Genomic DNA, 20,130 nt, shown 5'->3' with positions numbered 1-20,130 from the left:
TATACAAAAGACACCAAAGACTAAATGTGCTGTCAGTGTCAAGATACTTCTCAAGTCACACAAGTGCGAAGGGCGTCTCAGGATATTTTTGTCTTTGGAGCCGCTTGGCCTGGTACACCCTCTCCTCCACGACTGTCGTGTGGCTTGTGCCTCCTGTTCTTCTGGTCCCTCCTTCTAGACCCTGCACCTCAGCAGACCTTTAGGGATTTAATGTGCTCCCCTGTGCTTCCCACATTTGCTTTTTTCAAGGAGCCTGGAGCCAAAGCTATAAATGGTGGAAACTTGGGCATTAGGTCATTTGGAGAAAAACTGGGGGGTAGGCGGAGGATTGCTTGGAGCGTTGAATTCTTGTTCATCATCTCCTTGGATCAAGCACTGGCTCCTCTGTGAATTTCACCAGGAACTCACTCTTCTGTGCCAGCAATAAATTGCATCTCCGTGGGCACAGTATGCAGGCCGTTTTTCCGCACAGCAGCTAGGAGGAAAGAACACGATGTCTTTAGTGTGATGTAGTAAATGGGACAGGAGTGTCCCATTCTTGTGCAGTCAATCAGAGTGCTTCCTCAGGTCCTGACCTATACTAGTCGTTGGATCCAAAAAAAAAAAAAAAAAAAAGATACTCAAAATTCCATCCTCCTGTCCCACCCATCCCTTTTTGGAGAGGTCTTCAGGCCCGTGGGCAGGGAGTTCACTGCAAGGCTGCTTGACAACCCATAACTCAAGCCTAGGCTAACCTGAGCTGTCATTGTCAAAGGGATGTTTGGGAAAGACTAGCTCTGAGTGGTAATGGGTCAGCAATGGGATGGGTGACCCCAGTCTGCCATACCTTCAAAAAGCATTTATTGAGCACCTACTGTGTACTATTGACTATGAGCTTGGGGTACACAGTGAATAATACAGGACAGTGTCCTTGCTCCCATGAAAGTTATATTCTAGAAAGGGAGACAGACAATAACCAAATAAAGAAAACTTCCAGTTGTGATGAAAGTGACAGAGGAGATGAAACTGGGCAATGTGATGGAAAGTGACTGCAGCGTGGGGAGGAGGAGCAGGGGGACTATTGTGATCAGGTCAACAGAGCAGACATATGAGCTGATGGCACTTGAGCTGAGACCTCAGGATAAAAAGGAGCCAATCATCTGAAGAGTTGTGGGAAGAGGGGTGGGGGCAACAGGAACAGCAAGTGCAAAGGCCTGAAGTGAGAGTGTGTCTGGTGTGTTGGGAAGCAGGAAGGAGATCAGTGGGGCTGGAGGGGCATGAAGGAGGAGGAGAGGTGGGAGAAGTGGCAGGAGTGAGGCGGCAGGAAGTGGTGTGGATCACACAGAGGTCTTGGGGCTCACAGTAAGGACTTTAGCTTCTCCTCTGAGCCAGATGGGAGTGGAGCCAGAGGAGTGTTTGAGCAGAGGAGAGTCAGGACAGGATCTGACTTCGTTTTTAAAGAAGCCCTTGCTTGATAGGCCAGTCTCCCCGGAGGAGCCTTGGAGTGTCGTGGAGACAACTGAAGGGATTAAAAGTTTCGGCAGCTGAAACCATCACCAAGAGCAAAAGAATCCATCCCAGGGCATTGGAAGTGTGACTGGTAGCTGAACACATGGGTTCAGGGTTCAAGTCCTAGCTCCATCACTGGCTCTGCGACCTTAGATCAGTGTGGTTCCCACCTGGGGTCGATTCGGCCTCCAGGGGATATTGGACAATGTCTAGAGACAATTTTGGTTGTTGCAACTGGGATGGGGGGAGTTGGGGTGCTACTGGTATCTAGTGGTCAGAGGTCAGGGATGCTGCTAAACATCTTACAGGACGTAAGTCAGCCCCCACAAGAAAGAATTATCCTACCTAAAATGTCAAATAGTGCCAAAGTTAAGAAACTCTGGCTTAGATAAATCCCTTGATCTCCTTGAACATCTTTAATTCATAAAATGGAAGTAATAATTCCCCTAGGGTTATCAAGAGGATTAGAGTTGACTTATTTGCTAGAGACAGAATGTTTTCATCACCCCCAAAATTCATATGTTGAAACCTAATCCCTAATGTGATGGTATTAACAGGTGGAGTTTGGGGGAGGTGATTAGGTCATAAGGGAGGAGCCCTCATGAATGGGATTAGTGCCCTTATAAAAGAGACCCCACAGAGCTCCCTTGCCTTTTCCCCATGTGAGGACACAGTGAGAAGATGGCTGTCTACAAACCAGAAAAAGGCCCTCAACAGACACCGGATCTGCTGACGCCTTGATCTTGTACTTTGCAGACTCTAGAACTGGGAGAAATAAATACCAGTCTCTGGTATTTTTGTCATAGCAACCTGAACAACTAAAACGTCATTTAAAGCAGGGATTAGCAAACTTATTCTGTAAAAGGCCAGTAGTAAATATGAAAAGCCATATGATCTCTGTTGTAACCACTCAAATCTGCCATGATATCATGAAAGCAGCCGTAGACAATACAGAAATGACTAGTGTGACTAAACATTTATTTTTGGATACTGAAACCGAATTTCATATAATCTTCACATGTCACAAAATCTTCTTCTTTTGATTTATCCAACCATTTAAAAACATTAAAACTATGCTTAGCTCACAGGCTGCATGAAAAACAGGCAGCAGGCTAGATTTAGTGGGCCCAAGTTTGCCAGCCCCTGATTTTAAAAATTTAACAGGAATCTGAGCACTAGTGGGGATTTGGAAAATGTGGGTTACTACCAAGAAAGAATAAAAGAGTGGTCCCTGAAGTCTGGAACTTGTCTGACCCAGATACGACAGACACATCGTTCTCTTGTTGGACCTAAACAATCTCACACATCACCGACTTCAGACAAAGTCACTCTGAGACTGATAAAATGAGCCAGAGCAAGGACACCTCATAATCTCGTTTAAGTGCAAAGCCACTTGCCACCCACAAAATATCAAGCTTCCAATTCTCTTGCTAAATAAATGGTTACTTCTTGCCTAATCACAGAATCGTCACCAGTCTCTGACAGCACCCAATCTAGAGCAAACCCTACTTTCTTAGCCCCCATCCCCATCCAAAATGACCCAACCAAAGCCCAAATCCTATGAGAGGTGCTTTCTAGCACCCTCTGAGTTGACTGTAGTCGCCCGTGGTGTGTGTTCTCCCTCACTGCAGCAACGATAACAAACTCAACCTGTTTAACTACAGATGTATTCCTGGGGGGCTTTGGCCACGTGGACTGGGTGGAAGGGTCTAGACTCCAGCCTCAGTTCTTTCTCTGTCTCACCAGGGGGCTTGGGGAAGTCCCTTCCCTTCTCCATTCTGGGCTGTTCTTTTCCTGCTGGTCCCACGAGGGAGCAGCATTCCATGGTGGCTGACTGGGCCATTTTTACTGTGCCTGAGGCTGACCCACCAGCAGGGGTCGGAAGGCTAAATTCAGATCAGCTCACCCTGGGCCGTGGGGACAAGGGCTTCAGGGCTCCCGTGATGGGAACACACGTCCACATGCAACGCACGGGGCCAGAGGCCGGGGCACTGAAGCAGGAAGTGAAGGACTGTTAATAGGACACTGATGCTGGTGGGCAAAGTCGCTCCCCAGGGGATGGCCAGACAGGAAGAACCCTAACCCAGTGACTCCCTACCCCCCACCCATCTCTAGCTCTCTCTGTACCCTTCTCACCCGGGTTGGGAATGGCTGTCACGGAGCATCAGATGTCCGCAGAGCTCACCAGCATCTCGGGTATAACAATAGGCCACCTTCCTCAGCCCTGGATGAACATTAGAATTTGCTGAGAATGCCCAGGTCCCACCCTGGAGGTTCTGGTTTAGAGGCTCTGGGGACTCAGTATTTTTAAAAGCTCTGTAGGTCATTCTTTGGGGCAGGCAGGGTTGAGAAGGCTCCCCTGAAGTTAGAGATGGGGAACTGAAGCCTCCAGTGGCTGCCCATGACCTTGGAGGGGGTGAGTGCTCCCCAGTTTGCCACAGTCCTCAGCCATGGAAGCTGGTTGCTGCCAGCATCGGAGTTGGAGAGCCCTGATACAAAACTGTACGTGCTATAGACGAGGCAGAGGAAGCTATTCATACACACATGGCTATGAACAGTAATTATCTGTAGTAATTAAAATTAGGAAGGAGGGAGTTTCACTTTTTCTTTATGCAAATTAGTAATATGAAAAAATTTGATACCAAGCATTATTTTTTTCTAATGATGATGATAAAACCAATGAAGATGAAGTTGAAAAAAACTTGGAAAACCAAGGTGCTACTCAGCCCCTAGCAGCTCAGCTACTCTTAACCATTTATCCCGGGTCATCCCTGTACCTCCTGTGACCACACTGACCCAAGTGACCACACGAAAACAGGCCAAAGTCTCCAAAGGTTCTGACTTCCCTGGGTCCAGAAATCGCAGGCTGGTTAGGAGCTCGGTGTTTACGTAAGATCTTATTCAAATAATAACAATCCCTGAGTTTATATCGGGTGGGGGAGCTGAGAACTTTCACATTTGTCATCTTACGGCAGCCTCAGAACAGACTGGGAGAGCTGGGCAGGGGTTATTACCTTCCTCTTTACACCTCGGGAAACTGAGGCCCAGAGACACGGGGGAAGCGTGGGATAAAGATGACCCACTGGGTAAATGGCAGAGTCGGCTTGTTCCCAGGACTACTGATTCCCCACCCCTTGAATCTCACCCCACCTCCAAAGGCACCCACCTGCCTCTGACCTGGAACAGCTAACTCTAATTGAACCTCCCTGGTATGACTGAAATGTTCTTGAAGTTTGGCACACAGAAGGCTCTCAGGAAAGAGTTCTTGTATCAGATTAGGTAAATAGCACCCCAGGGGAAGTCAAAGGTCCCCAGGATAGGCAGTTTTACATCCATTAATTTACTTAGTGCCCACAACTACCTGGGTGGTAAGGATTAATATCCCCATTTTATATATGAGGAAACAGGCATAGAACAGTTCAGTAACTGGTTTGTTTATTTATTTATTTATTTCACACACTTATTGATTATCTACTACGTGCCAAACGGTGTTCTAGGTGAACAATACTATAGTTCACAGCAATGAGAAAGACCGACACAAGCTCCCATGGAACCTGGAGTCCACGGAGGAGACGGGTAATAAATCCTTCTCAACTAGCAGTCATAGGAAACTTCAACCTGAATCAAGGTGTAGGGTCTTATTACCCACTCTTTCCAATTCCTGGAACTCTTATACTGGTTTTTATATAATAGCAATAGTATCACTGCCACGTATTAACCATGTCTATGTGCCAGGCTCTCATTTCTCATGTAAGCCTGACAACGATATGTACGAAATGGGTGGTTTTGTCCTCATTTTATAGATGAGAGAAGAGCCTCAGGAAGAGGCCCCCTCTCACAGCCTCATGGATGAAGAGGCAAGAGGAGGACAATGCTTAACTCCGCTGACAAGACTGCTTCTGGAATGAGAGCGTCTTGGGCATTCCTAAAGGAAAGGCATGGGTGGCAGCCTAGCCTTCTCTGGGCAGAAAAAAGGAGGGGGGAGAGTGGAAGAGTTTAGATTCAAAAGCCAAATGGGCCCCTTACTGGCTGAGGGACTTTGGGCAAATACTTCACCACTCTGTGCATCAGTTTCCTCCTCCGTAAAATAGGCATGATGACAGCGCCACCCTTGAAGGGCTGAAGTGGAGGATCTAACGAGAACATGCATGTAGAAGGAGAAGCCACCACCCATGTGGCCCTGGTCCCCCAGGCAGTGCAAGGAGCAGAGTGTGTAAAAGAACTGAAGAGAAGCAGCAGGGCTGCCCTCCAAGGCTGAGGATCCCTAGGGTGTTGTCCAGCGAGCCCCGTCCTGCCCCGGGCTCTATCTTGTTCTGGCTTGTAAGCACAGATTCCAGATTCAGACAAAGCTCAGTAACTAACTCACCATGTTGCTTTGGGCAAAGCATTTTGCCTCTCTGACCCTCAGTCTCTTCGTCTGTAATATGGGTGTCATCTACTTCATAGTACTGTTATGAAGATTAAATCAGCTAATGGGTATGAAAAGTTTAGCCCAGTGTCTGGCATAGGGTGGGTCTTCAGGAAATGGTAGCTCACATCATCCCTATAGTTGTTGCTCCAGGTGTCCCTCAGGGACTTAAAGCCTCCAGGAAAGCCTCCAGGAGCCTCCTCGCCCCTATCCTGGCCCATAAACAGAGTCTCCACTCCCTCCACTCCTGTCCTTACCTCCTGCCACCAGGACAGAGCACAGAAACTGGATGAAAGAGAACATCTCTCTTTGCACTGGAATTACCCGTTTTAGGTCTTGGGGCTGATCATTAACTAATCCCCGATCTCTGATCCCGCCGCCTATGAAAGCAGAGGTCTGCCCCAGCCTCCCAGGGTCTCCTGCCTCCTGACATCCTGCAGCATAAGGGGAAAGACTCTGGATTTCGCATGACGCTGTGTGTGACCTTGGGCGAGTCCCTTCCCCTTCTCGAGTCTCAGGTTTTTCATCTTCTTTCATATAATGAGGGAACTGGCTTTCATACCTTTTTTTCTTTTTTTTTTTGCCACTAAACTCTTAGAAAAAACATCTTCTATGGGAGGCAGAACAACAGAGGTTAAGAGTACAGGCGCTAAAGTCAACCAACCTGGATTCAAAATACCAGAGCTGCTGTTTTGGAATTATGTGACCTTGGGGACTACGTTAACCACTTTTTAAATTTCTTCCTCCATTTCCATTGCTCTAAATGAGGTCAAAGCTAGCTCCACGTCATTCAGATGTAAGGCCCTTAGATGAGACCTTGCATAAAAGTAAGTACTCAGTACTAACATCGGTGATTGTTACTTGGAAGCTCAGGGTATAAAGTAGGTAAAGTGGGGGCAGCTGGCAGCCCCAAGACTCAGGATGCGGCAGCCATTTTGCAACCACGAGGGAAAGACCAAGGGAATCACAGAGATACCAGTGAACAGCCCTGACATCCTTGTGCCTCTGAAATGACCCTGGAACTGCCCTTCTCTGACTTTTTGACATTTGAGGAAAATAAACCCTTGTTCTCTAAGTCACTGGCAGACAGGCATCCTTTTACCTGCAGCCAAAAGAATTCTCACTGATGCAGCTGATTTCATGCGGAAGAGAGTGGGCTCTGCAGCCAGACTGCCTGGGTGCAAAGTTGGGCTCTACCATTTGCTCGCTGTGTGACTTGGAGAAGTCAGTTCCCCTCTCTGAACTCTCATTTAATCACTTAAAAACATGGCAGCTACTTGTGTTTTGTTTTCTTTAGAACACAGTTTCAGAGATTTAAGTGAATCCAATCCCTCATTTCACGGCACATTCTCACTATCTGTGGCACAAGGCCACTCTTTTTGTTTTATTTATTAATTTGGTCCCTTTTATCCCCATTTCCCAATCCCATCCTTCCCAGAGCAACCACTGGGATGCGTTTAATGTGTAGCTTTTCCTTTGTTTATGTTCTTGCAAACATTTCGTCCTTTGTGAGTATTTTTAATTTACATAACGATATTGTGTTCTATATCTCCTGGCTTTTCCAATCACAACTAGGTTTTATGAGATTTATTTCTATAACTATATGTCCCTCTAATTCTTTGTTCTTAAAAGCAGCATAGTGCTCGGTGACGTGCACCCACCACACTCAATCTCCTCCTTTACTGGCGATGGTGGCCATACCACAACCCTAAACCTAACCCGAACCTGAACCCTAACCAGCATACCACAGGGAATGCTGCACTAAACATGGTCACATGTGTCTCCTCACGAACCCGTGTCAGATTGCCTTTAGCACTTGCATTCAGGGCCAAACTTCTGGGTTCCAGGGTATACGCACTCTTAATTTGATCAAATATTTGTAGAATGCCCTTAAGAAAGGCTGACTGTCCACACTGTCTAGCAGCGCACAGAGTTCCAATGGCTCCCATTCCTGCCAACACTGGGCACTATCCAGCTTTCTTATTTTTGCCAATCTCATTGAAATAAATCTCATCATTGTTTCAAGTTGCATAGTACCTACTTCATGAGGCTGTTTTGAGAGGCCAAGGAGTTAATGTATGTAAAGTGTTTAACTCATTGCTTAGTACACAGTAAATACTCAATAAATGTAAATTTTTAAAAAAGGTACCATGGTTTGACTTAGTGAATTCTCAGTTACTATTATTAAACTTGGCACAGAGTAGGTGCTCAATAAGTGCATTCCCTTGGCCTTCCCCAACACCCTCTGGATGTCCCCACTCCCACTCTTCCACCTCGGTGGAGTTCCTCCCAGTCCCTTCCCACAGACTCACCTGCTTTCTCCTCACTCTCCCAGCTGAGGTCTTTACGAACCTCCTGGCCAAAGAGACTCTTCAGGATGGCGCTGGCGATGGGCAGCATCATGGCAGTGGAGGCCGTGTTGCTCAGCCACATGGACAGAAAGGACGTAGTCACCATCATCCCTAGGATGAGCCTGGGAACAGAGGGAGTCAGAGGCCGATCTAGAACTGGGGCCTCTGGCTTGTATCCCACTTGTTTACACATGGAAAGTTAAGGCCCAGAGAGGACAAGCTAGTGACCAAGTGGGAACCAAATCCATTCACCACGCTTATTCTAGATCTAAGGAAACTGACTCAGTGTATATAAGTGAACTGACCTCAGGTGCCCAAGGTAAATTAGTTCTAAAGACACACCAACCCTGACATTTTCTCTCCTTTGCCCACAAATCCTGGATAGCTCCCGTTGCAGAATAAAGGTGTCTTGGTTTGGCACCAAGACTCTCCACTGTTTCACCCTAAGTGGCCTTCCCAGCCTCCTCTCTCCCCCTTCCCTTCCCACTCCTCCCAGGCACCCCTGCTCAGGCTCTGCTGAGTTTCTCGCCAGCTCCCAAACACGCCTTGATGTCCTGCCTGCCTGCTATTGCTTGGTCCCTCCCACCAACAGGAATCTAAGTTTAGTGATTTGCTTTTCTTTACATTGAACTCTTAATCCACCTGGAATTTATTTAGTTGTATAGAACAAAGTCGGATCTAAGTAGAATTTTTTCCTAAAGAATACACAAATTATTCCAACACCCACCACTTCTTGAATCCTTCCCTTTCCCACGGATTTCAATTTCTTCCAGATTATTTATTCTGTGTTTTAAAAATCTATTTCTGAGCTAGTGCCATACCGTTTTCATTGTTGTAACTTTAAAACATGTTTGACAGCAGCCTCATCCATTCTTCAAGGCCAAATGTAACCTCCTCCAAGAAGTCACCCTATATCTCTCATGTGGGCTCATATTGCACCATGTGTCCCTTAGGTATTAAATTCCGCTCTGTGTTGGGATCAGTTCTATAGATGGAATCTCTCCCATAGGACTGACAGTTCCTCCATGAGGAAACAGCTACAGAGCCTAGCAGAATGCCTGGCCCAGAGCAGACGCTAGAAAACCATGAGTTATTCAGAACCTCCTTCTCCCTCATCGCCACCCCCATCCCCACCACAAAAAGAGCTCTCAAACCTATCCATTCAGCCCATCTCCACTGCCACCACCCTAGTCCAAGGTGGCACCATCTCTCGTCTGGATCCCCAGAACAGTCTCTTACCTGGGCTGCATCTGGCTTCTCACCTTCATCTGATCCCCTCATGGCAGCCAAGAGGAATTTTTAAAAAAATGCAAATCTGGTCATGTCACTCCCCAGCTTGGAATTCTTTAAAGCAGAGATTGATAACCAAGGAGGCCATAGATATAATTCAGAATGGACATGCTAGGGGAAAATATACCTCTATTTTACTAACATCTAATAGAAATTAAATATTTCCTTCAGTGATAAACATAGGCAAAAAAGTTCAGTATTATTAGAAGGGGAGGACTTCCCTGGTGGTGCAGTGGTTAAGAATCCACCTGCCAATGCAGGGGACACGGGTTCGAGCCCTGGTCCAGGAAGATCCCACATGTTGAGGAGCAACTAAGCCCGTGAGCCACAACTACTGAGCCTGTACTCTATAGCCCATGAGCCACAACTACTGAGCCCGCATGCCACAACTACTGAAGCCCACGCGCCTAGAGCCTGTGCTCCACAACAAGAGAAGCCACCACAGTGAGAAGCCCGCACACCACAATGAAGAGTAGCCCCCGCTCGCCACAACTAGAGAAAGCCCGCGTGCAGCAACGAAGACCCAATGCAGCCAAAAATAAATTAATTAATTAATTAAAAAAATTTTTCCTCTGTTAGAAGGGTTGTTGGTTACCAGTAAAGATCACAGACACTTCCGTATCACATTATAATAGTTGAGACATCTTGGAATATCATTGACACTCAGAACTGCCTCAAAACTACAGTTATGAGGCTGTTGCTAGATCTCATCATTTATTGTGTTAATAAAGAAGTACATACAGTATTCTATCACAAATTTGTGTGGTTTTAAAAAATTGTTTGGATAAGTGCATTTTGCTGTAATTGTTGTGGTTGTTGTTTTAAATCCTATGTGTTATGCTTTATGAATTTAAAAACATTACTGGGAAGGAATCCTTAAGATTCAACAAATTGCAAAAAAAAAAGATTAAAAGAACAACAATGACCTTATTTTAAAGGCCATTCAATCATCTTAAAATAAAAGTTGGAATCCTAGCTAGGGGGCCCAAGGCCCTTAGGAATGGACCCTACCTCCCTGCCTCTCCAAGGCCATCTTTCCATCCACTCCACACCCACCATGTCACCTTGGCTGGTACATAGAAAACCAGGATGATAACAGCCAGCATTTACTGTGCAGGTCCAAGCTACTGCATCATCATTTTACAGGCAAAGAGAGCCTAAGTCACCTCCCAGAGCAGGAAAGGTGGGATTCAGCCCCAAGTAGTCTGAGTCAAACTGCTAATATGGCCCCCTCTAGAACTACTGGACAGGAATCCCTGGGGGTGAGGTCTGGGAATCAGCATTTCAACTGATTCCCATGTGATTCCTACATACTTTTGAGAACTGCCCAAGGGCCTAGCCCTGTGTCTGGCACACAGAGTGGCTCACTAAATATTTGAGAAATGAATAAACAAGTGGATGGTGGGACATGATGAGTTTGTTGCCCTGGATGACCAGAGCAGGAAGAGTGGGTTTAGGCTCCAAGAGATGTGGTCCCTCTGCCTCGCCACCTCTGGGCTGGACCCATTACCTGGCCTTACCTGGCCGGCTGGACCCCAGTGAGCATCAGGACCTTGAGGGCAATTCTCCGGTGCAGGTTCCACTCCTCGATGGCGCTGGCCATGATCAGACCGCTGAGGAAGAGGAAGTTGGTGTCCAGGAAGTACTGGGCGCAGACCTTGTTGGAGGGCAGGATGCCCAAGAAGGGGAAGAGGATGATGGGCAGCAAGGCCGTCACTGAGAGGGGCAGGGCCTCTGTGCACCAGTACACCGCCATGAGCAGGATGACGAACAGGCAGCGACCTTCCTGCAGGGGGGAGATGCAGGCCCAGGAGGGTCAGCAGAGCTTTGGGTGGCAGAGGGAGAAGAGGTCCTGGAGCAGGGCCCATCAGGGCCCATTCCTCGGGGAGGCAGTGGAGAGGATAAGTGCCCAAGGCTCAGACTTTGAGCCAGTGGTGTCACCTATCTGAGCCTCATTTTGCTCAACTATAAAATGGGGAAGCTATATCTGTCCATTTTATAGGATTGTTTGACGATAAAATGAAATACCCCATTGTCTAAGAAGTAGACCCTGAGATGAGCATGAGAGGGAAAAGTAGTTTGCTCGACAGGGAATCTCAGAAAGTTCTGGAAGGGCACTGAGGAAGTGAAACAGAGAAGGACGCCAAGACAGTGTAGTAACAAGAAGGTTACTACGGAGGGCAGCTGGGGCTCAATCTTGAGGGGGACCCTAGAAGACAGTGGAGATCGTGCCTCAGAGCAGTCCCCCTGGGAGGCAAGGAAGCTGCTATTTATCTGCCAGCTCTTGGTCATCACTGGTTGAGGGCTGCTCATGGGAGCGTTAACTCTCCAGCCCTTCGACCTGCCCTGTGCAGCAGCCAAATTAACAAGTTCATGCAGAGCATCCAGGGTTCTGCAAGAAGCTATTGGCACGTGCAGAACGGTAACCGCCAACAGGGATGTGGACAGAGCACCAGCAGCAACTGCCGCATCCATACGTGGCATTTAGCACAACGTCCAACACTTGGTACCCACTCTATAAATAGTAATAATAATTACTGATATTTATTGGGCTAGTAGGTACCTGCTATTGTTTATTCATCACAAAATCCCAGTGAAGTACGTATAATTATTATGACCATTTGGTGGATTGGGAAACTGAGATTCCAGGAGGTCAGTAGCGAGGCAATGGTTGTGCAAACAAGACAATCTACCTCCAGAGCCAGCTCTCTTAACCAAGTACCCCACAGCTGCTATCAGCTGAATGCTAGAATCTATGCATTCAGGTTGACAATGCAATTCCAAAGATTCAAAACAAAACGGATCTGTGGTTGCCAAGGCTGGGGTTAGGATGTTTGTGTTTTGCGGGGGCGGGGGGAGCTGCAAAGAAGCACAAAGGAAACTACTGGGGTGACAGAAATGTTCTAGACCTCGATTGGGGTGGTGGTTGCATGGGTTTGTACATTTGTCAAAACTTGTGAAACTATTCACCTGCTGATGAAACAAGAGCGCAGTAATGGTAACATCTGATACATCAGTGTCCCACAGGATCCATAACAAATAGTGTCTTATTATTCCCATAGTCACTATTTAAATAAAACTGCCTACTGCCCTGACCTTGCTTTCTTATATTCTCTCAAGGCAATGATCTTGCATGGACAGACTATTTCTTGGATTTGGCGCTGTCTGGTGCCATTTATTCTTCTTACTTCTTACTCATAGTAGGTTTTGTTGACTTTATTCAGTGTCCACAGCACACTGAACTGAATTCCATCCTAACAAGCACCATCCTAATAGAACATATCCTCAGCTACACAGGACAGGCATCAAACTATGTGCAGACACTACAATTAGTTAATCCATCTAAAGGGGCAAGGTCCAATGGTCCAGGGAGACCAATGAGATGGCTTTGGCAATAATCCAAGCAACAGATACTGGCAGCTAGGGTCTGATGGGAGCAGTGGAGGTAATGAGAAGTCGTCAAATTCTGGATCTATTTCTAAGATAGCTTTGCCAAGGATCTGTTATGATGTGTAAGGCAAAGAGAGAAGCCCAGGGTAATTCTAGTTGTTGGCCTCAATGGAAGAATGAGGTTGTCCCTTACTGAGAGAGGGAAGACTGTAAGACACACCTACATCCATTTCCAAACCTTGAAAACACATCCTGAGACTCTGCTTAACACGCCCAACATAGGAGAATTTCCGTTTCCCAAGTGCCTTAGCTTTTGTACCAGTGTTTACATTCTCTCATGCAATTTACAGACCTACAAAAAGTCTCTTGCAGAGGGAATTTTTGTAAAACAAATCCTCTTTTCCCATTTGTCTATTTTTTCTTTTGTTGCCTGTGCCTTTGGTGTCATATCCAAGAAATCATTGCCAAATCCAATGTCCTGAAGTTTTTGTCTTATGTTTTCTTCTTAGATTTTTATAGTTTTAGGTCTTATGTTTAGATCATGAGCACATTTTGAGTTCATTTTTGTATGCGATGTTAGAAAAAGGTCTAACTTCATTCTTTTGCATATGAATATCCAGTTTTCCCAGCACAATTTGGTGAAAAGATTGTCCTTTCCCCATTGAATGGTTTTTGGGACCCTCTCCAAAAATCATTTGACCATACACGTGAGGGTTTATTTCTGGGCTTTCTATTCTGTTCCATTGGTTTATATCTGTCTTTTTGCCAGTACCACACTGTTCTGATTACTGCAGCTTTGTAGTAAATTTTGAAATCAGGAAAACTTCTGAGTCCTCCAGCTTTGTTCTTTTTCAAGATTGTTTTGGCTATTTGGGGTTCCTTGAGATTCCACATGAATTGTAGGATGGGTTTTCTATTTCCACACAAAAAACCACTGGGGTTTTGATAGGGATTGCACTGACTCTTTAGATCACTTTGGGTAGTATTGATATCTTAACAATATTAAGTTTTCCAACCCATGAACACAAGATATGTTTCCACTTACAGTCAGTCCCCTATTTCTGATGGTTCAACTTAACAATTTTTTAAACTTTATGATGGTGCAAAAGTGATATGCATTCAGTAGAATTTTGAAGTTTGATCTTTTTCCAGGCTAGCAATATGCAGTCTGATCCTCTCTCCTGATGCTGGGCAATGGCAGTGAGCCTCAGCTCCCAGCCAACCACACCATCACGAGGGTAAACGACCGATATAAGCATTCTGTACCCAGGCAACCATTCCGCTCTTCACTTTCAGTACAGCATTCAATAAATTACATGAGATATTCAACACTTTATTATAAAATAGGCTTTGTGTTAGATGATTTTTGCCCAACTGTAGGCTAATGTAAGTGAGCACATTTAAGGTAGGCTAGGCTAAACTATGATGTTGAGTAGGTTAGGTGTATCAAATGCATTTTTGACTTATGATATTTTTAATTTACAATGTGTTTATTGGGATGTAACCCCATTGCAAGTTGAGGAAGATCTGTATTTATGTCTTTCATTTCTTTCAGCCATGTTTTGTAGTTTTCATTGTACATGTCTTTCACCTCCTTGGTTAATTCCTAAGTATCTTATCCTTTTTGATGCTATTGTAAATGAATTATTTTCTTAATTACCTTTTTAGATTGTATAGAAATGCAACTGATTTTTGTGTGTTGACTTTGTATCCTGCTACTTTGCTGACTTCATTTATTAGTTCTCACAGTTTTGAGTTGTTGGGGTCAGGGAAGAATAATTGTAAAACAAATCAAAACCGCTTGAAACGAATATTTTAAGAGGTCAGACTATTGGACACACATTTTAAAGATCGAAAGCAAAAGCAATAATATGGAATCAAATACCACGACTAAAAATTGCCTAAGTTTTGATTTCCTAACATCTTTTTGGTTCCTATACCAGGCAGATTCCTACATATCAGGGATGAGAGATCTTAGATAATCACAGATTTACAAGTATTTATAACTTCCAGCCCTTTGTCCAAGCAAAATTGTATATTGAATCACAATATAAAACAGACAAACCTTGAGAGTAAAATTTAGTTAAAAGGCGTTTTTCTGGGAGAAGTGGGATGAGGAGCTCCCTACTGGGCCCCCTGTTCACTCCCTCCCTCCCACCTACCCTGGCAAACCTAATACCTCCCTGATCCAGGAATTCAATGGAGGATAGTCAGACCATCGCCAAGCCCCCTGCTTTATGGATATGAACACTGAGACCAGAGAGGCAACAGATAGGTGTCAGGCATGTTTCTAGAACCCCAAACTGGGGTTTCCCAGGCAGCTGAGATCCTGCGCTGCATCTGTTATAGAAAAGGACCTCTTTGTCTCAATGGGTGCTTGGAGCCAAAAGGCATCGTTCCAGGGTTCCACAGAGGCAAACAAAGGGGCAGACCCAACCCAGGTACTCCTAGTACAGCAAACAAAGATGCAGGAAAGTGGCAGCACAATAAACAGCACCCCATTTACAGAAGCTTCTGGAATGCCCACGTTCTGCCAGGGGAGTTTCAGGGACCACCCTGGAAGCCAATGAATCCAAAGGTTCAGGCCACAAAAAAGCAAATGTGGCCAACAAGGTCTTCTTAGGGCTTGGAAACTGTGAGTCCACAAATGGACCCGAATATCAGCTAGAGACAGTTTTCATAGCTCAGAGAGGTCAAGTGACTACTCTGAAGACACACAGCTTCCTAGAGATGGAGCCAGGTTTTAAGTAGAAGGCCATGTCCTGGCTCCTTGTGTGGCAGAAGCGTGATACCACTTGTCTCCATCCCCTTATCCTGCTTCATTTTTCTTCATATAACCAATTGCTGCCACCTGTATTAGTCAGTGTCCCCCAGAGAAAGAGAATGGATAGGACATATCTAGATACATGTAAGAGGAGATTTGTGATAGGATTTGGCTCCCACAGTTATGGAGGCCAGGAAGTCTCACGATTTTCCATCTGCGAGCAGGAGAACCAGGAGAGCTGGTGGTGTAATTCAGTCCAAGGTCAAAGCCCTGAGAAGCAGGGGACTGCTGGTGTAGGTTCCAATCTGAGTCCAAAAGCCCAAGAACCAGAAGCACCGATGTCCGAGGGCAGGAGAAGATGGATGGCTCAGATAGACCAGAAGGGAATTTGCCCTCCCTCCACCCTTTTGTTCTATTCAAGTCCTCAGCTGATTGGATGATGCCCAACACATTGGTGAGGGCAGGTCTCAGTCTACTGATTTAAACGCAATCTCTTCCAGAGACATCCTCACAGATACACTAAGAAATAATGTTTCACCAACTAACTAGGCATCTCTTAGCCTAGTCAAGGTGACATAAAATTAACCTGAAAGCAGAGTTTGTACTTTACTGGTTTTCTCTTCCACTAGAATGTAAGCTCTAGGAGGGCAGGGATTGTGTCCCTGAAGCCAAGAACAGTGCCTGGCACATAGTAGGAACCCAAAATATTTATTGAATAACTAATACGTGCTTCTGCAACTCAGACAGTGCTCACAACATGTTCACTATCATCCATTCAGCAAACATTATTCCTGACCACGCGCTAAGCACCAGACTGGGAGTTGAGACTACGAAAATGACTGAGACATAGTCATGGCACTTTTACCAGGAAATCTGACAGTGCCAATCATAGGACCATTCTCCATGGCTAGTTCTCCTCAAACTCAAATGACCTTATCAGACTCTACCCACCAAATATCCCTCAAGTGGTGTGCTGGTAAATGTTTAACAACTGGCTCTCTGAAAAAACTGTGGGTGTATATGTTTGTGTGTGTGTGTAAAAGTTCTTGATTATTATTCAGTTCAGCTAAGAAGCCACTCATGTCATTGACCACTGAGTTTAGTTCCACTATGAATGTCGGTTATGTTTTAATTTACATTAATTAAGACAAAACAGACACAATGAAGGAACATGTCAGGATGCCACTTGCTTACCAATGGTGTGTCTTCTTTACTGAATCAAATGATGGTTTTCAAATACCAGAAGAATAGTTCCCCATTTTTTGTGCTAGTCACAATATAACAGCTATAGACAACACATTTTAAGTGTGATCTGTATTACTAACTTTTCCCATTACCTTCTTAAGTCTAGACAAGCAACCAAACAATGAGCTAAGCCCTGATTTGTAGTGTTTACTGATTTCTATGGTGTAAATACGCCCACATGGCTGATTTCAAGCCACCAAGTTACATCACTGAGCACAGTGTTGGAAAGAGATGGACTGTATCACAACACTCCACAGTACTTCCTCCGCACATATAGATGTAAATAACAGTAGATGTAAATAACCTCAAGACCATAGATAATAGTAAAACAATTAGGAAGTGATGAGTTTTGACTATCTATTACCTTTGTTTTGATATAAACCCCAATTAATAAAATTTCATTTTAAATAGTATCTATGTTTAACAACTAGCTAGCAAAATTCATGAAAATGTAACCATTAGGTCTCGTGAGCCAGTACATGGGCTCCAGTCACTCTGTGGGCCTCCAGGCAGAAGAACATCCATGCAAAGCCCCCAAGGAATCTGGGTCACATTCTGGTGCAAACTCGACATTCTTCAACCCATGTGTGGTATCATGCTCCATAATGCATCCATTGTTTAAACATATACAATTATTTGCTGTCAAAGTTGGAAACTTGCTGCTGGCTTTGGAAGACACAACTATCCTGTTTTATGCACCACCTGACGGTTTGAAGAATATATGTCTGTCTTAATCAGCTCAGGTTGCTACAAGCAAATACCAGAGACTGGGTGGCTTAAACAGCAGACGTTTACTTCTCACAGTTCTGGAGACTGGAGGAACTAAGATCCAGGTGTCAGCAGATTTGGGTTGTGCAGAGAGCTCTCTTCCTGGCTTACAGGTGGCTGTCTTTTCCTTATGTCCCCACGTGGTCCTTCCTTGGTGCCAGGCATGCAGAGACAAGCTCTCTTCTTATAAGGGCTATAATTCCATCATGGGCCCCCCCACCCCGCCCTCATGAACCAATCTAATCTTACAGCTTTGAAAGGATACTAAATGGACAGTATGAACTACTTTATACCAATAAATTTGATAACTCAGAGGAAACAGAAAAACTTCTTGAAAAACATAACTTATTCAACTATCAGAAAAAGAAAAACTGAATATTTCATTGTCTATTAAAGAGAATCAATCATTTAAAAACTCCCCTCAAAAAAACAAAAACAAAAAAACCCCTCTAAGCCCTGCTGACCTCCATGGTAATTCTACTAAACATTTAAGGACTAAGTAATACTCATCTTACACAAACCCTTCCAGAGAACAGAGAAAAGAGGAGCATTTCCCAATTCATTTTGTGAGGCCACGGTAACCCTGCTACCTGAGTTAGCCTTACAAGGGCATGAAAAGAAAAGAAAAGAAAAGAGAATATTATAATGGTCGAGGTCAGTGGCATGAAAAGCCACCTGGTAAATCTGAACCCTGAGAAGCTCTGTTCAGAGCTGCCTTTTCTATCCTGCCTCACATCACCATGTAGGAGAATAATTATGATAATAATGACAACTAAAACCACCAACGTGTTTTGAGTACTTATTAAGTTCCAGGTATTTTACATGTATTAATTCATTTAATGAGAGGTCCTATTATTTTTCAGAGGAGATTATAAATGACATCGATTTAGTCATGCATGTAAAGCTATGACCCAGGTAATTCGGTCCCAGGGTAGTGTTGCTGCTCATGAACTGCATATCTAAACAGAAATTCTAATCTTTAAACTCTCTTCCCCTAAACATTTAAAGGGTTCCGAGTATAATGAGAGTTAATGAACAAGTGCTTACAACCGGCCAGGTTCTTTTCCTAGTAATTTACATGCATTAACTCATTCCGTTCCACAGCCACGCTTGGAGGCAGATATTATTGTCTCCATTTTAGCGATGGGACAACTGAGGCAAAGAGGGTAAGTCAGGTAACCTGCCTGAGGATGCTGAGGCAGAGCCAGGATTTGAACCCAAGGCGATCTGCCTACAGAGTTTGCACTCCGTACCACTCTGCATCTCTGCATGATCCATGGGTGCCCTTGCCACATTCCTGCAGCCTCTAACTCTCTAGTATCCCTGGAATCTCTCGCATTCCTAGACCAAAAGAAACCCTCTCAAGCCTGGCCTTGCCATCTACGTCCCTCCATCACCTCTCATCTGGGCCCCCACTGCCTCCAAAGGGCATGCTTTTAATAATCACCGTGTCCCCTCCCAATTCTCCCATCCAGGAGCCTCATCCTTCTTTCCATTTTGGCTCCTTTTCTCTAGAAAATAATCTAACTGGAAGCTATAGTCCTCCCTCTCTTCATAGGATAGCAACCACAACCACAATAAGACTACTAAGACCCAACATTTACTGAGAATGTACTATGTGCCGGACACCATTCCAACTACTGTCCCTGCGTTATCTCAGTTTAGTTGTGATTGTCACAACAGCCTTATGAAGTAGGTCCCGTGATTATCTCCATTTAACAGATAAGGAAACTAATACACAGAGTGATTAAGTAACCTGGCCAAGGTCACAAGGGCAGCCTACTGGATAAAACAGGCAGGTTCCCGGGCCTCCACTTAGCATTACGTCAGTACAGAAGTAGGAGGTGGGGAGAAGCTAAGCAGGTTACTTCCAAATGTCCAATCAGCATCTGGATGAATAGCAATGAATGAATTTTTTAGCATAAGTATAACCCATGTAACATTTGGGACATACTTATACTAAAAAAATTATTCACTGTTCATCTGAAACTCAAAGTGAACTGGGCACCCTGTATTTTATCTGGCAACCCTAGCTGGACAAATACTCCAAAGATGTGAGGAGGAAAATCCCGAGTGTTCCTTGAGGACCAGAGGTGGGTCACCAGGGCCACTTTAAATCCTAAGAAGTCTGCTTCTATCTAGGACCCCCCCAAAAGTTCATACACAGCAAACCAATGGAAAACCAGGCACTGGAAGGGCGCAGCCTATCAGATAAAATGTATCCCACAAGGAAAGTGCTCCTGGAGTGGGGACGCTCTACTCCCCCACCTCCTGTGATGCTCGCAAGACAATGTGTCAGAGGACGTACCAGGCCCCCAGTGGGGGAAGCCAGCCGAACAGAGGAGCCAGCAAGCACTCACTTGCTCCCCAGGCGCCTCCTGCCCTTCTGGCTTCTCTCACACTGGATGTCAGAGACCTCTCTCTAG

General features: G+C 45.1%; 1 protein-coding gene across 6 annotated transcripts in view; it reads right to left on the bottom strand.

The window, feature by feature from the left end:
- SLC13A3 (solute carrier family 13 member 3) overlaps positions 1-20,130 on the bottom strand; it is a 93,045-nt gene that overhangs the window by 34,286 nt on the left and 38,629 nt on the right. For 4 of the 6 annotated variants that reach the window (XM_060122352.1, XM_060122353.1, XM_060122354.1 and 1 more), the window contains exons 3-5: positions 11,058-11,323; positions 8,209-8,369; positions 409-475 (exon numbers count right to left, since the gene is read on the bottom strand). In XM_060122352.1, the coding sequence (XP_059978335.1) occupies positions 409-475; positions 8,209-8,369; positions 11,058-11,293 (464 nt within the window). In that variant the 5' untranslated portion in view covers positions 11,294-11,323. Of the gene's footprint in view, positions 1-408; positions 476-8,208; positions 8,370-9,486; positions 11,324-20,130 lie in introns of those variants that run through there. The other 2 variants (XM_060122355.1, XM_060122357.1) reach the window with 2 other exon arrangements.

This window comes from Lagenorhynchus albirostris, chromosome 15, assembly GCF_949774975.1.
Source record: "Lagenorhynchus albirostris chromosome 15, mLagAlb1.1, whole genome shotgun sequence".
NCBI lineage: Eukaryota > Metazoa > Chordata > Mammalia > Artiodactyla > Delphinidae > Lagenorhynchus > Lagenorhynchus albirostris.
Note: the sequence above shows the minus strand (reverse complement) of the source record. Positions and strands in the feature narration are given on the sequence as shown.